This window comes from Aulostomus chinensis, chromosome 2, assembly GCF_037954235.1.
Source record: "Aulostomus chinensis isolate RoL2024-O1b breed Wild chromosome 2, RoL_Achi_v1.0, whole genome shotgun sequence".
Lineage (NCBI taxonomy): Eukaryota > Metazoa > Chordata > Actinopteri > Syngnathiformes > Aulostomidae > Aulostomus > Aulostomus chinensis.
The window spans coordinates 16,604,087-16,621,688 of NC_141321.1; the positions used below are offsets into that span (position 1 = coordinate 16,604,087).

A 17,602-nucleotide genomic window follows, 5' to 3' on the forward strand; every position below is an offset into this window, starting at 1 on the left:
GGTTAAGTTGAGGGGAAATCAGTGGTCCGGGTCACCCGCACATGTACAACAATTCTCTCATGTGATTGTACTGCTAGATCAGGCATTCTTGCAGAGTTGGTGTGACAAAGTCACCATTCTCCCTGTTACAAATCACAAAGCATCAAAATGATTGTGAATCTGTTTTTTTTTTTTTTTAAAGCAATATTATTCACATTTTTAGCTCATACAAACAGTTTAAATATTTCATTGGCACACTGAGTTGTGAATAGGGGAACAGTGCCTCTTTCATTCCTCCTGCGAGCTTCCAGGGCCTCTCCAGCACTGCATAACTTGAGCTGACTGGGCAGGAATCTCCTTCCGCATATAGTTAGAGGATCCAAGTGCTGCTCTCAGGTACCAGAATTTGGCTCAGAATTTGTCCGTGGGGGCAACTAAAGAGAGAGGCGAAAACAAAACCTGTAGCTAAAGCGAGTCAGTCAGTGTAATGCTGCCTGTTACAACAGTATTTTTACAGGAACATTTTTAGCCAGGCAGATCTAGTGTACATTTTTAAGAACGGGCCCTGCTGTGATGTCAATATGCAGAATCAAAGGCGATTCCTCAGTTATAATATTGATGCTCTGATGGAATCTGGTCAAGCAGTTTTGGACATGAACATCAAGTAACTTTCTTTCTTATAAACAGTCTAAAGTTAATATGTGCTTACAGTTGAGAACTAGCATCTTGGTTCTATCTTCCCTCGCTAGCTAGTCCTGAAGAGAACAGGACATGTGATGTCTGTGACCCAAATTTTACTTTTTATTTTATCGTACATTATATAAGGATCCCTGGATTTCCCTATGTAATGAAATGCAAAAGCAAAAAATCTGAGTTATTCTCTGCAATTTAATTTCTAAGGCTCGGAGGACAAGGCAGTCTTAGATTCTTAAGAAGGACATGATGTGACATATAATTAGAATTCACCGGTGATACAAGCACTAAATTACTGAATTGATGTTAAGTAAATGTCATGTATATTGAATGCATGGATTTTAGAACGTGATTGGGTAGTGGGAGTGGTGTTGTATTTAGCACTGAGGATACCTTGTGCATGCTCTTACTGTATTTCTGTTGTTTCCCAACTTATATTTGTTTTGCTGCAGCTTATTAGGTTTGTTTACATTTCATGTAATTGTAAGATAAGTGTTGTGTAAGCCCATATGGACTTACGCTGGAAGAATGACACTTAAAATCAGTATTCATTCTCTCTGTACACAAAGGCAGTCACAGTTTAAAAAAAAATCAACCATGGGCTGGTGCGATGTCCTGGCCCCCCACATCAGCTACAGCCAGCTACGCACAGCATCCAAGACAAACCGTAGCACACACACATACACATACACATACACATACACATACACATACACACGCGTATACACACATACACGCATGGAGCGCACAACTGACCCATAAACACACACTCTGACATTTATCTTAAAATTATATTAAACCAAATGGTAAGCCTGCACCGGAAATTCTGCAACCAATGTTTTTTCTTTCTTTTTCTTTTGTTGTTGTTACTTTTTGTTTGTTTGTTTATTTGGTTTTTGTTTGTTTGTTTTTGTGTGTGTTTTTTATTGTTGTTGTTGTTTTTTCTGCTATTGCTGTTGTTGTTTTTGTCTCCCCCCTCCCCCTTGTCTTCGCTATCCTGTCCTTGTTCTCTCTTCCTGTCCACTCCTGAGCCTCAGTCCGGTCGCTTCATCAATGAACCAATACCATTCCTAATAAAATTAAACATAAATGGCTATAGGAGTTTATCAGATTCCTCCTATGCAGAATAAAACTGCTTCAGTACAACAAGGCACCAGGAACATATATGCTGCTTGCCCCAGCTACTGAACAGGACAGGTTTATAAAAAAAAAAAAAAATCAACCATATGGTGTTGAAACATGTTTCTGTCACAGTGTTGTTGCCTCAACTAACAGTTTCACTTCATTGCATATTGTAATAGTGCAGTTATCTGCCAGTTCACAAATTTAAATAATGTTGCTTTAGGTAAACTAATAACATGATGTTACTTAATATCCTGTTGGTGTGAAAGAGTAAATATTTGGTAAATGGTGCATTGATTTTGTTTAATTGTAACATGGTTTAGCAATCAGTATATAGGACAAAATGTGTATTTACAGTGCAAGATTGTGTCAGAGGTCGGCACTCAAACAGTCATGATTTCAGTATATTGCTCTGTGGAAAAAAATATTCTGATTAAAGACATACATTTCTGAAAAGAAATAATTTTGAACAAGAGCTGGCTGTTATTCACTCATGTCATGGTAAAGTCCAATTTACAGTACTTGTACATTTCAAGTAGTGACTATGTATGACTTGAATAAGACTGTTGCCTAAGCCTGGAATATTGGATGCTGAAAGCATAATTTTGTTTTGCTTTGACAATGAGAGATAAAATTGGAGTTGGCAGCAAGTATAAACACCAGAAAAGGAAGAAATGAACAAGAAAATTCATCTTGAACTGATTACACTGTTTCTCACATGTCGGTAAAGGCTCAGTAAACTGGAAGAGCATTAATCTAAGATACATGTTGTGTGTAAAGATTAGAAACTGCCTTGGAGCTTAATGTTAAATTATCTGACAGTTCGTGGTAGACCATGAGTGTGTAATGAGATCAACATGACAGTATAAGCCATCAGGAAAAACAAATCCCTCGGTACAAAATACCCTACTTCCTTCCATCATCACGGTTAAATATGCACCATGCATCAGGCCAGCTTCCCATGCTTGTGCCGAGTGAGTGATAAGTGCTCTAAATGCCTAAACTTTAAACCATTCAGAAGGTTCAAATCCCTGCAATCTTCTCTGAGCAGGTCTTAGTGTGGTTGGACTGTGTTTTAAGCACCCCGCAGGATAAAACTCTTAATGGTCATCATAAACTGTAATCCAAAGAGATTCTGCTCTAATCCAGAAACGAGGTCTGGGAGGATGTTCAGTGCAAGTCAAGTGCAATCCCATTTTATGGAGCGATATCTCTCCTGTTCTGACTCCATTGCATAAAGAGCTGTCTGTTAGCTGTAATTATGTATGGCTCATCATTGTCAGCATATCAGCCTTTGCCTAAAAGTAACATGGAAAATTAAACAGGCAGACGGTTGAAAGCAGCCATTTCATTTAAAAGGCATTTTTTTTAAAATTGTAAACCCCTCTCATTGGAGTTAAAACCACAGTGGCTCGTTGGAATCTCCAGAGGACATGTGCTAATTTTACATTTTACAAAAACCATTTGTTCAAAAGGCCTGTGGTGAAGACTCAATCAATATTTTTATACAAAGTCTAATTTTGAGATAGTAATTCTCTCATTCTAACACTGCTACGACGTGTCACGTGTCCTGGAATATAAAACCTACCTTCCACCATCTTGAGGCAAGAGCTATATTTATACTCCTTATATTTATTTACTACATGTAGAACGCATATTTTAAATACCGCAGACCTGATAATATCTCCCTGCTACTGATGGTTTTGAACACCATGTATACCACCAGAAGTGTTTACTGCACTGCAGCACCCACAAACTCATTTTCAGAACACTTCTTTCAAGCATTTATAGTTGCTAGGTTACAAAAAAAAAAAAAAGTCTAACACTTCAACATTCGTCTGTGATGACTGTCAGGTCTCATCAAGGTTTCTACTCTGATATGGTTGATATCATAAGTTCCACCCCCTTTTTTGACTGATTCAGGAGAGACAGAAGGGCACTGATGAGTTTGATGATGTTCTAAACCTGGAACTATTTTCAACTGACAGTGTTGTGCAGGTGGCACCAAGACATGCCAACTCTAACCTTAATGGAATTTCCACTGAAAATAGACTTTGCTAGCACATGAAACAGTCCCTTAATCTACTGAGTGCTCACCTTTGTTAGGCTCCTCCCACTCCTCTCTAAAGACCAACGCTGCTGTTTTATAACACATAAATTCGTGACAGTAGACATGTCCTCTTTTGTCTGTTAAAGAAGGAGATGGAAATCAATTCGTTCTCAGCCGTTATTCTAAGGTGCTACGCTGTAGTGATTATTTCAAAATCCTGCATAAAACACAAACCACATGTAGAGTTTAATGACAATTGCCTTGCTGTGTATCCACACGTGCTGACATTAAAGAAGGATACTGAACCCCAGTGTGCTCCTGATGGCCCTGCGACGGACTGGCGACCCATCCAGGGTGAACCCCGCCTCTCTTCCAATGTCGGCTGGGATAGGCACCGGCCCCCTGCCCCCCCGACCCTTGACAGATAAACAGTATAGAAAATGGATGGACGGATAAACCTGCAATACTTCAGCACAGGCTCAATTTCACTGAAACACCAAACCAGTATATTTTTATGTTTACACTCTGGAGTCTGTATTGGAAAGGAAATTGCAGTATTTTAGACTGGACAGAAGGTGCAAACAGATAACTAAAATGTGTTTACACGCTCTAGGACCTACGTTGAGTTTAATCACAATAAATGTGCATCCACAAAAGCCAACCTCTGAACAGGAGTACAAATGATCCATGCAAAATAGGTTCTGACTAATTTTTCATATGCATAATTTCATCCAAAGCATATGATTATGTCTTCATACTACACCAAAGTAAACAAAGTATATGCAAGAGGTGGAGAGACAGGAGAATCAGCCACCTGGTCAAAGGTTAAAAAAAAACAAGAACAAAAGAAAACCTGTCATTCTCAATTTTGAAGCAAATACTGATAAGAAGCTCAGAGAAAAATGAATTAATCCATCAGCCAGCATTTTTTCAGAACTGATGTCCTTGTATAACATGTACTGCTGGATAAGCAAACACAGAGATTAATTTCTGAAGATCTAACTAGCCACAGAAGCCCTTTACCACGGTTCTCAACACCTATTGATATGATACGCATCCTTGTGCAACCATAAGTTAAAGGCTCTGTGTTCTTCAAGACTGCGAGGGAATGCAAGTGGCTCTTTGTCACTGGAAGCAGCAAACACTGAGGGTGAGTCTGAGGTCAAGGTGATTTGTCATGTCGAGCAACTTTTCACCTCCAGTTTTATGGTTGTTCACCAGCCTGACAGCCTTCAGCAACGCCACACAGTGTTTCCTGCCTTCACTTCATAATTGATGAGGAAGTGGGGAATATGGGACTTGATCCAGACTGAGGGTGCCTTTTATGCCCCGGACAGATGTATTGCTCATTTTAACTCTTCATCTATGCCACTGTGGACAGGTGGGAGGGTAGCTATGTGGCATGCTAAAAGACAAATGGGAGATGATTGACTCTTCAGAGCTGGCTCATGGCAGCAGGGTAAGGCAGGGATGACACCACTCTTTTACAAATCACTGTGATTCAAAATACAGCATTTGCCATTAATTATGTGAGCAAATCCTATACCTTTTTTCACTTCAGCTATTGTTCTCATTTTAGCACGTGGGAATTAATAAAACTGATGGCTCATACCAGAGAGATAGAGAGACAGCAGGCAGATATCAGGGTTAGGCCACGTTTTTGTGTCATAAATCATAAAATATTAGCAGATCATTCTCTTGTGTGTGTATGAGCAGTAAGGGTGGATTGCCTTTTTGTTTTAACCAGTTTTCTCCTGTTTTTTTTTTTTTTGGTTAGTTTGAGAAAGGTAAGAAGATTGTATTTTTGTTCGAGTTCACGGGTAGGTAAGATATTTAAGACTTGTTTTGTTTGTTGTTTTCAGCCTCGGTCCAACCCGAAGCCCTAGTGCTCGCTTTTCGTTATTACCCTTATATATAATGTAAATAGACAATTTGTAAATAAATCACATTCATTATTTGTGTTCACCAAAAAAAAATCGTTAGCTGTGGCTACTTGGGACACGGGGAAGATGGGTCAAATTCACGTTGCGCTCCAGAACCCCGAGACTGGGGCATAACATAACCACTTCTTTTTATGAGGTTATCAAAAAGTATAATTTCTAAAAGTACAGACACGGTGTTCCCAATGTCACAACTCCTATGTTTGGCCTGCGGCGTTCAGGGAGTTGTGTTAAGCCTCCAACACAAGAATTATGAAAGTTCTTTCTCAAACGGAGCATGTGTCCTTTATTTCTGCCCCTGTCCCTGCTCCTTTTCGTCTTCTTATTCATCTTTCTGCATTTGTGCCTCTTGTTCCACTGAAGGTGACACAATACTACAAGATAAAAAAAAAATAGATAAAAGTGAATTGTGTCACGCACAATAGCCTTTCAAGACGTATTTCAAGAAATGTTTGTTGATGTTTTGTGTGAAAAAGTTTACGAGTACATCATATTTGCCTAATTCCATTTAGGTTGGGTCACCAACTGTCATTTTTCATCTGTAACTCAGTGACATGACTGGTTGAATAAAGGCTGCAGAATATTTGTTACAGTTTCTATTTTTATCACAGCTAATGACAACACTTTCCCTGGAGTCGCTATGCTCAATGTTTCTCAGCAAAATTCCTAAAAATGGGTTAAATGTAAACTATTGTACTGAATCAAACTATGATAGTTAAACGCTGATATTAGAATGTTTTAAGTGTGTATAAATGCCTGGTTTATATAGCTCATGATTATTTTAAACTACCAACATTTTCTTTCACTATATCATTTAACGGAGTCCATAGGAGTTCACTACATATCATACATCACATTACATAACATAACATACATGACATTTTAAAGTGAATACAATATATAAGTAGTAAAACAGATAAGGCTATACTGTACACAACAGTTAAGGTATTTAAAAAAAAAAAAACATTGAATGACTTCCGATGTTTAACAAGGAATTCGAAAACACTAAGGCTTCAGTGACATTTCTTATCTATCGTGTTTTATAATATCCAAAAAGCTTTTTAATATATTGAATCTAATCAACCGAATTCCCAAATCCAACCATACACAACCAGGACATCAGCAGGAAAATCAACTTTATTAATGTCCCAAAATTAGCTGTCAAGACAGAAAATGCCACGAATTAATATCTAAAAAGGAGCAAAATGAGAATTGCAAAGTCCAATCAGACATCTCTGGGGAAATTCTCTTTAATCTTTTCTGTTTTGCAAAGCTTTGCTCTCTGCAGGTGAGCAACTGAAATGTGGGACATTCAGCGATGTGTGTTCTTCTCCAGTCGGATGAAATGACCCCTACACGCACACACACACGCACACACACGCACACACACACACACACACACACACACACACACACACACACATATACATGCACACACAAAGCTGCACAGCAGTTACATTGTTAAAAAAAAAGAAGCCAAATGGAGTGCACCAGTTCATCACACACAGACAGACCTGCTGTATCAAATCAAACATATTTCGTCAGTCATATTTTGCTTGTGTATAAAAATAACCACAATCAGAATAATCACAATATATGGCCTGGAATAATTAATGATCCCATGAGAACAACAGGATCCTCCTTATCAATCGCGATATATTCCTTTATATCTAAGCTCCACCTCTCGACAGTGCAGGGTTCCGCAATAACCCCCCAACATACACCCCCCTGCCCCAGTGAAAATAGCAAAAGACAGAAAATTAAACTCACCTTTGCAACCCTGTTGGCAACTTCCCGGCCCACCATTAGCCCCTGGACAAATGTTCTTGCAGCAATGAATGCTCTGGTGACCTGCGCCTTCAGTTTCCTGGGCACGTCCCCAAAGGGCTTTAGTTGATCTGTGTATTTACTGACACACTCCAGGTAATCGTCTGAGAAGTGGTACTGGGAGTTGAGTAACTGGAACATACGCTCCAGGAGCCTGGCCCAGAAGTCATTCAGCATCTCCTCCAGATTGACGTTGCCTCCAGTGTAGTAGCGCTTTAACTCTGTGAACAGGTCCTGGAACACCTCTGAGTTCTGCATATACAGCTTCCCATATGTCCGCGTGAACATACTGTTGAGAGACTTCTCAGAATTGTCCAGCAGCTCCAAGAAAAACTCTAAATGGATAGATGTGAGAGAAGATGACAAAGAGTTAATAAAGACAAAGGGCTGCTGCATCATTATGCAGTTACTGACAGTACTGAAGTCTTTACAAGACTTCAAAAGCAAGGTAATCTAGTCAAGACTACCGATGTTGTCAAATTGTGTCTCAAATGTAGGCTCTGTCTGCATTTACAGGACCACGAATAACAGTCAACAAAAGGTACTTGATTATGTGAAGAAAGTCAGTCCAAAGCATTAATAATTTAATAGCAGAAATAATGGGCCACAAGACCTCTGAATGATTCATGTAAGGGTTCTGATTGCATACTGTAACAAAATATTCATAAGTTTTAGACACAGACACTCGTATACATTATCGTCCTGAGCACCCCCATCATTCCCAGACGCATTTGTTTCTCCCTGAAACTATTTATTTGTCCACTGAGTCAGCTGCTGGCCTATGAGACCATAATTGAATATTGTGTTACTGCACACTGACAGAGACTTGATTCACTTCAAATTATTTGAAAAGAATGTATAATGTGAGAAGTACATTTATTTTCTTGCAGTTATTTTTCCTTGCCTACCTGACATTGTTGCACAATGTCAGGTAGGCAAGGTAGCCTTGTGTCCAGGGAATACATGATCCTCATTGGATTTTAGAGAGGATATTATAGCAAATTATTTAAAGGTTAAAGGGTATTTAAGGGCCCATGCTCCAGGAGCTGGGGCGGTAAAACTGGTGACACCCTCATGTCATTGGTCCTGGAGGGATCATACGGTAGTGCATGAAGCAAGGAAATCAGTGTCATCTTAAATGCAAACAATACGTTGATGTATGATGCCAAAGCTACCTTTTTTCTGCTACACAGGAAATCTGGCCTCATACCATCTCAACATAATTTGTTGCTAGCTTAAACTAGAGTGTGTAACACTTTTCCACGTTGTAGAACTTAATATTTCCTCTTCTGTGGTTATTTTTTTAAGCAATCTGTGATGCAAGAATAGAACTAGAGTCAACTAAGGACATCTTCGACTTGATTGTCATATATGCATGCGGTACAAATTTTTAAAAAATTGTAAATTTCCCTTGAAGATTGTCTCTTGATTCTCAATTAATATGCATAAAGAGCCAGCATTTAATCTTTGAGCGCTGTTGACAAAATGTAGTTTTTCCTCCAAATTTAATTTTTTTCTTTTTCTTTGTGCCATGATTTGTTATGACATATCAAAAAAGGTTTGTTAGCTTTAGGAACAAACCCCCCCCCCCCCACAACATCCTGAGTGAAAGTTGTGGAACAGATGAACTTTTTTGTATGCAGGATTCATTTGGTTGACTCAGATCAGGTTGTGACAGTTTTATATCATCCATCATTCAAGAGACATTATTCGAATCACAAATGAGAAAAGCATTTAAGAGATCCTTGACTGACTGCGTGGCCACGAAAGCAGCAACTGCTAAGATTCAGGTTGTGGTGACTCCAGGCAGCACTCACATCAGGCACATGCTCTTCTTTTGGATGTGGCGAATAAAACAAGTAATGTAGTTGTTTTTTTCTGGATGAGGAGAATAGTGTTGATGCAAAGTATATGACTTGTGACTTGTAAAGATAAATTAATAACATGATGATAGTGTAACGTACAATCTTGCAGCTAGGAAACTGTAAAAATCACTAAGTACAATCTAGGATTGCGAGGAGGATGACAGCTGAGCTGTTGTTCATGAATAATAATGTTGATTTTGAAAAGAATCTAACTATAACAAGGGCTTATAGCAGCAGTAAAAAGAAAAGGTGAATGTGCCAGATGATTACCTTTCGAGGTCATATAGAGGAACTGGAATGAAACTGGCATAGTGTCACAAACAGAGAAGTTCTACTAGCTGCTTCAAAATGAACTTGCGCAAATTAAATCATTAACAATATAAACTGGAGCCCAAATTTCACATTCTCCTGAGGACAATAATACAGATGGCAATTTCACTGAAGAAAAATAGAACACAGACATTACATCAAATAATAATTGATGTTTACGTAATTATGAACAGTTATAGTTTGTTATTATATATTTGTATATTCTAATTACTTCAAAAAGGATCTAAATCCAAAAGAGCAAACGTATTTATAAATGTAATATTTTCAGCTAATGTATTAAAGTATTGTGATTTCTTTCTCATCTGCTCAAGTGTCTTCATCTTGAACATCAACACAGACAAAGGAAAGACAGAGAGAAGTAGAGAGAGAGAGACAGAGATTGAGAGAAAAGCATAATTAGCAGGGGAGTCCCACTGAAGCCTGGCTAATAGGATCCCATGTTCCCGAATGCACAAGCGGAAATGTTGGGAAGATCATAATACATTCACTCCAAGCACAAATGTCAAATACTCCTCCTCCCTTCTTTGTAAACAAACAAGTGACACGTGAAACTACATCTCACGTGTCAAGTTGCTAATAAACCAACCGTGGCTTGACTCCCAGTTAGCAGGTTTTGGCTGGTGGGATGAAATGCAAACAAATATACGGAGGCCATCATAACACACTTCCCTTCCTGAGATTAGTAACTAAAGCAATAAGCACAATGCATCAGGAAACATGTTGTTAAACTCATGTAAGTATTGAAAAACAGAAACCTAGCAAATCTGGACTAAAACCATCCTCTTACAACCACATTCCAAGGACAAAATCTCAGCCCACAGGAGCTAAAATTCATGAGAAGACTTTAATCTAAGATCTAATTTTGATTGAAATAATTTAGAAGCTGAACAATGTGAGTTATTTAATAGTATATAAATTTAAAAAAAAACATTCATGGAAATCAAGTTTATTGGATATAATGACACACAATGAAAGTTATCTGGAATTAAATGAGTCAGTGCAACATAAATCTGGGTGCAGTTGTGAAGGAATGAAAGCTGTACAATCAACCTTCAACATGTACAGTAAATGGTTCCACAGGTTTGATTACCCACCACTTAAGTGTACCACTCCGCACCTATGACTTTGCGAGCATCGGTATTCACAGCTCACATCTTTAGAACTCTTTGGGCAGCCTTGTTTTTTATCACACTTTATCACTGCACTCTTTATGCAGGAAGAGAACCCAGTCCCAAGTCACTTATTCTATTTCTTTCAGCTGAATGACCTGCCATTACACCTACATTTGTTTAAATATTGAAAGCCTGCAGGGTCTTTTTCAAATAAGACCCAAATCAAGGACATGTAACCCCCCTGTGTATTGAGCATGAAATGTAGTGTCTGTACAACACTTTAAACTCCTCTAAAGACGGGAATATATGAAATCACTATGGAGACGCTTCATTTATGTAACTGAAGTCAATTGTATACTGCTGATTATTTTGGCAGCGATCATGAAGCATATGATTTAATCCAAGTATATCTACTTGTATATATGAAGATCAGTGTGTTTCTGATGATCTGTGCATATAATAATAATAATAATAATAATAATAATAATAATGATGATAATAAAACTTTATAAAGCCCTTTTCATACAATTAAAATGTAGCACTATGTGCTTAACAAGTTTAAAAGAAACTCCACCCCACCCTACCCAAACAACCCACCCATATGCATACACACACATGCACGCACATACACACACACACACACACACACACACACACACACACACACACATAAACATGCACACACACACACACACAAACATGCAAGCACACATGCACATGAGATCTAAGAAATGTGAAACGTGTGGCTGAATACAGAGGAGCCAGGTCAGGAAACACCATCACAGGAAGCCAACTGCACTGGGTGCTGCTCACATCCCAAGGCCAGGATGCCTCCCCCCGGGTGCCCACCTAACTACAGGCCAGCAAGGGGCCCACAGCAGTGAAGCACTGGCATGGACCTCCACCGGGCCAAGCAGATGTTCAACATGAGTCAGAGACATCCCAGCCAGGGCCGATAACAGCCCCCAGCTCAGACGGCCCCGCTGAGGAAACACTGGAGACATTGAATAAAATCATTAAACTGCTAGAGATATGGAATAAAGACATAAAACTACAGAGATTAAGAACATACAAATAAATAAATAAAATAAAATACTACTCATGAAATTAGCTTAGGTGAACTCTGTCATAAAGGGAAATTAAAAAAAATAAAAAGGCTTAAATATAAATTGATAAAGAAAGTAAGACATAAGTTAAAAGCTAAATTAAATAGGTGGGTCTTGAACCTGCTTTTAAAAATTTTAACATTCTCTGCGGCCCTCAGGTCCTCCGGCAGGCTATTCCACAGACAGGAGCTATAGTGCCGGAAAGATGCCTCACTGTAAGTTTATGTTCTTCTAGCTTTTGGGGTTATCAAAAGGCCAGTGCCAGAGGATCTCAAGGTCATAGAGTTCATAGGGTAAAAGTAATTCTGAATAATAAGAAGGTCCAAGACCCCTAAGACATCTTAAAATCAGTCCTTAAACTGACAGGGAGCCAATGCAGTGATTTTAAAACAGTGTTATATGTGCCCACCCTCTGGTCTTCATCAGCACACGTGCTGCTGAGTTCCATAAGTGTTGTAAACCTGAGATGTTTCTTTTTGGAAAACCAGACAGCAGGGTATTATAGTAGTCAATACAATTGGAGATAAAAGCATGCATTACCATCTCTGTGTTAGCACGACAGAGAAAGGGGCGGACTCTGGCTATGGTCTTTAAGTGAAAAAATTCTGTTTTTGTTATGTGTTTCATGTGTGGACTGAAATTGAGGTCGGAAGCAAAGACGATGCCCAGATCCTTTACTTTATTAGATGGATTTAAAAACAGTTTTTGCATTTGATGTCTTAAATACATTTAAGAAGGGTGTCCGGAGACATGGATATATATCATCTGCTTAGTTGTGGAAATTGACACCATGCCTCCTGATTACATTTCCCAGTGGGAGCATGTATAAGTTAAAAAGTACAGGGCCTAAAATTGAACCTTGGGGCACACCCCATTTGATTTCATGGATCCTTAGGGAGTATGTGTCCAAACTTATGAGAAATGTTCTATCCATGAGATGAGAACTAAATCATTGAAGGGCAGTACCAGAGAGGCCAACCAGGTATTTTAGTCAGTTCAAAAGTATTGGGGGATCGACTGTACCAAAACAAGCGCTTAGATCCGAAAGCACAAGAACTGCAAGCTTGTTTAAGTCCAAGTTGCACTGAAGATCATTAGCAATTTTCAATAGCACAGTCTCTGTACTTTGCTTTGTCCTAAATCCAGATTGAAATTTCTCAAAAATATATATATATTTTTTTAAATCATTCAAGTGAATAAGAACGAGTTTTTTCTAAAATTTTGCTTAAAAATGGTAAGTTGGACACTGGTCTGTAGTTATTAAGAACATTAGGATCCAAATTGTTCTTCTGCTGAAGGGGTCTTACCACTGCCATTTTAAGGGCAGCAGGGAACGCATGCGTCTGAAGAGAACAATTCACAATATTCAAGAGCTCACTTTCAAAGAATCCATAAAACGTCTCAATTAGTGATGTTGGAATTGGGTCTAAAAGGTAAATTGTTGGTTTTACTTGGGAGAAAACTCTACAAAGCATCTAAGCATCAACCGGGGCAAAAATGTCCAGTGTTTCCTCAGGTAAAAACAAGCTTTCTAATCTATTAAGAACAGTATTTTGATTACATTACATAGAAGATTTTATAAAATCAATTTTACCCCTGAAGTGGTCTGCAGGAGTGTTTTGATATCTGTTAAAAACAGGGTTGACTAAAAGATCAATAGTATCAAAGATAAGTACTATTTTTGGATTACTTTTATGATCAGTGATTATGTTGATAAAATAGATATTTCTTGCGTGCCTGAGAGCATTATTGTAAGCTTTTAATTGCTCATAGTATATTTGATGATTAACACTTATCCAAACAAACTTACACATCCATCGTCATCACATTGTTTTCATATTTATAAATTTCAAGGGTACAATTACAGAACTCACATATTAAAAATCTACACATTCCCATGAAGAACCCGAAAGCTGTCCATTATTATAAAACGCTTTATTTCATGTTCAGTGAATTGCTGTTGAGTAGGTGGAAAAAGAGATTTGGCCAGCTTTTCATGCCACGTGTAGTTACTGTAAAAAAAAAAAAAAAAGAAGAAAAAGAAGAAGAAGAAGAAGATCATTTCCTAAACCCTCTGAAATGGATGAACTGGACCCCCTGAGTAACTGATAATGTTTCCTTCAGGAAAATTAAGCCCAGTTCTTTCTGACTGTGGATTTTATGAACCTAACTGAATAAAACAACACTTTGAGTTTCCATCCAAATGACTTGAATTGAAAGCAATCAGTTGTCATGTGTTATTTAGGCCTTTATGGACTTCTAAAAAGGTGAAGAGTGGCAGGATATAGACAAGAGTGACAATGATTGTTTAATATTGACTGTGTCTGAGCTCTAACCAGGAAATTGTCCCTGATGGATTTGAGGAGTAAAACTTCTAGGGGCCACTTGGAGGACTTTCTTTTTTGCACCAGTGACTGTGTCCAATTAAATGTTTACAGTTCTGTGTGTGTTTAAAAAAACAGCACAGTTTTGACTTGAGCATTTTGATACCATTTTCAGCAGACTTTATACTTTTACAAGAGATTCTGCTTTAAGAAGAAAAACAGTTGCCTAAAATCTCAAATCCTATTTTCAAATTAGCAAAACATATCAGTTTATTCAATCTACAGATTTAAAGAGCGCTTGACCTAACGAGTTGGTATTTTTGAACTGAATTTGAAATAAACATTACTGCTGTCAAAGTAAGTTTTTATGTGATTGCAGGGCCTGTTTGGAATTTCCTGATAGCCCCTACAGCCTACAAACTCAGGGCAGTGATTACGTTCACTGGGAGTAATTCCCTCTCTACTGGACAATATTCAGACCTGGCCATGGAATTGGGAATTGCTGACCTTGAATAACATTCAGTTATCCAGCTAAGTGCTTGGATATGCCCACCATCACTAATTTAATGAATATATCTATGTGTATAATCTCAGCTATACCATTTCCGTATTCAGACATTCATACAGAAGAATTTTAGAATTTCCGGTTCTGGTTAATCCCATGTTGGCGTTACATCACTCCCACTCGAGAAGACAGCCTGTGAAAGGTAAATCAAAAACATCTCTGTGTCCCATAGTTTCCAACCTTCATAGAAAAATTGAATACACACATGGAGTTATTTCTTTCAGTGCGTGTTGTCTGCATTGTGACAGGAAACAGCCTCCAAGAGCTGAGTGGGATCACCCAGAGCTCCACTGACTCCCTTCTACATGGTCTACTTTTAAAAGTTTTCTTTCTACATATTTCTGTTTATTTAAACAGCTCACAGCTTCAAACCCACATTGCATTTTCTACAGGAGATGCTTGTGTAGATCCATTTGTGTGTTTCAGTTGAATTTTCATCAAATCAACAGTTAAAGGTTCACTTTGTCGCCACCTCCTTAACATGCAACGATGTGATTTGTGGAGAGCACTTTGGATTATGATGAAACAGCACAGCGTGTCATCAGAGGAAAGAGGTGACTAAAGCACAGGACAATCCAGGCTGTCATGTCACTGACATTGTTATGTAATCATAACAATATCATGACATTGTAATACAGTTAGCAAATCAAACATGTTGAATCCAGAGAAATCAAATTAAAGAAAAATGTGTTGTAGAGGAGACATATTCAGTGATGGTAAAGTTTAAGCTTATATTAACGTTGTAATAGAATAATTCAGCACTAGTATACTTATTAGATATCTCCCAAACTTAATGTTGTATAATGCATGGTGGAGATTGACTTTGTGCTAAAACAAAATGGCCATGTCAAAAAAAAAAAAAATCATTTAGAACTGAATATGCTGTGATTGGACATGCAGTTTCTCATCTTTTACTCTGTGTTCATTAAATTCAAAAGGTAAGTGGACTGAATTTATATAGCATCTTTCTACCTCAGCAGTGCTCAAAGCACTTTAAAATTGTTGTCAAACTCACACTCACACACACACACACACACACACACACACACACACACACACACACACACACACAGATGATGGAAACTGCTGTTCATGCCAATCTGCCGACTTTCTCATCAGAAGCAGTTAAGGATACATTATCTTGCTTAAAGACAGTTGTGATTGACAATCTCAGTTATGGTCAGACTTGAAATTACATGTCTAACCTGCAAACAGATATTCACAGCAAAGAGCTTGACAGAAGCAGCCCATTTAACAAGCCTGACTGACCATAAGAGCTACGGACACACAAAGTGGCATATACAGTACGAGCCCAGGTGAAAATCTATCTGGGTGTTTTCTTAAATGCAATTTACTTGTTTTTTTTTCTTTCTTGGAATCGTGTTCCTGTTTGGAAACAGTTGGACTAAAGACTGGAGGAAACTGTGTATAAACAATAATCATTTTCTAGATTACATCAGAAGACAATGGAACACTGATACTGGACATCGTAGAGATGGTGGTCAATCAGTCTTAAGGAACACGATTCTTAGCGGTAAATTTGATAAAGAGTCACAGCTATTACACCCACGCTGAACCCCCTTGACCTCTCACACCACATGACTGGACAGCCGAAGGAAGCAGCAGCCATATGAAGGAGAGCCAGTTCATATTCTGTTCCAGGGCGAGGACGGCTCAGGCTCTGCAGCAATTGTTTTTGCGTCTGCTCTGTTTTTCAGTGAGTAAACGTCTCATTTCATGCAGGAAGTCAGATGTAGGAATGAAGCAGAGCCTGGGGTCAATTATCAAAATAAGAATCACTGTGATTGATGATGCCGTTAGCTGTCCAGTACATTTACATGCATATTTGTCAGTTTTGGTGAAATAGAGTGTGAGAGAGATGTGCAGGCAGACACACAAACAGAGAGAGTGGTGGGAGTTAGTTAAATGTGCGAGGAGGAGGTTGGGTGGCCAAACACACTGGGAGAGTGGAGAGGAGCAGAATTGCTTGTCGACCACAGAAAAATCAGGATAAATGTTCTTTGTTGTGTCCCCTGCTGTCAAGCCACAATCTGAGTCAACGCAAAAAAATGTCTGGATGCGGTGGAGGAGGTGTGCTGTCTTCAACAACCTCCCCTCAGCCTCCACTGGAATTCCTCACAGCTATAAAACAAAACTGAACATGATGATGTGCATGGAGGGAGGAGTGACAGCACAACTGTTGTCTAAACCTGCATTGGTGTTATCCAGGTGCTCCTCTAGATCACTTGTGCTGTGATCAGACATTAACTTGCTGCCACATGGAACATCTGTTCTATTCACATGAAACGACACTTTATAATCTATGACAGGCTACTGGACGACTTGATTTAGACAGGGTGGGGGAGTGAGGGAATGACTTCCCACAGAGGCAGACCCTCTCTTGGGCATTCAGACTCATGCATTAATTAAGTCAGTCATTAAGTCAGATTTGTAAGGTAATACCCAGTGTTATGATGGGGTGTGGTGTTTTAAAATTAAAATCCAACACCATGGAATCAATGCGAGTGGAGAAATATTGAAGGGATTTTTGTATTCATTTGGTGGGGGACCCAGATTCTTTTTTTTTTATCATGGTATAGAAACACAAAATTCCCAAATTAACAATGGCGGGGTGTTTTTACTTGAGAAACTTCAACACATTGCATCCACCAACTCTTACTCTGGTGGT

The 17,602-nt window shown here is 38.6% G+C and overlaps 1 protein-coding gene across 2 annotated transcripts in view; it reads right to left on the reverse strand.

Moving 5' to 3' along the window:
- gpc6a (glypican 6a) overlaps positions 1-17,602 on the reverse strand; it is a 145,437-nt gene that overhangs the window by 64,598 nt on the left and 63,237 nt on the right. For both annotated transcript variants that reach the window (XM_086181310.1, XM_086181303.1), the window contains exon 3: positions 7,555-7,946. In XM_086181310.1, the coding sequence (XP_086037436.1) occupies positions 7,555-7,946 (392 nt within the window). The remainder of the gene's footprint in view (positions 1-7,554; positions 7,947-17,602) is intronic.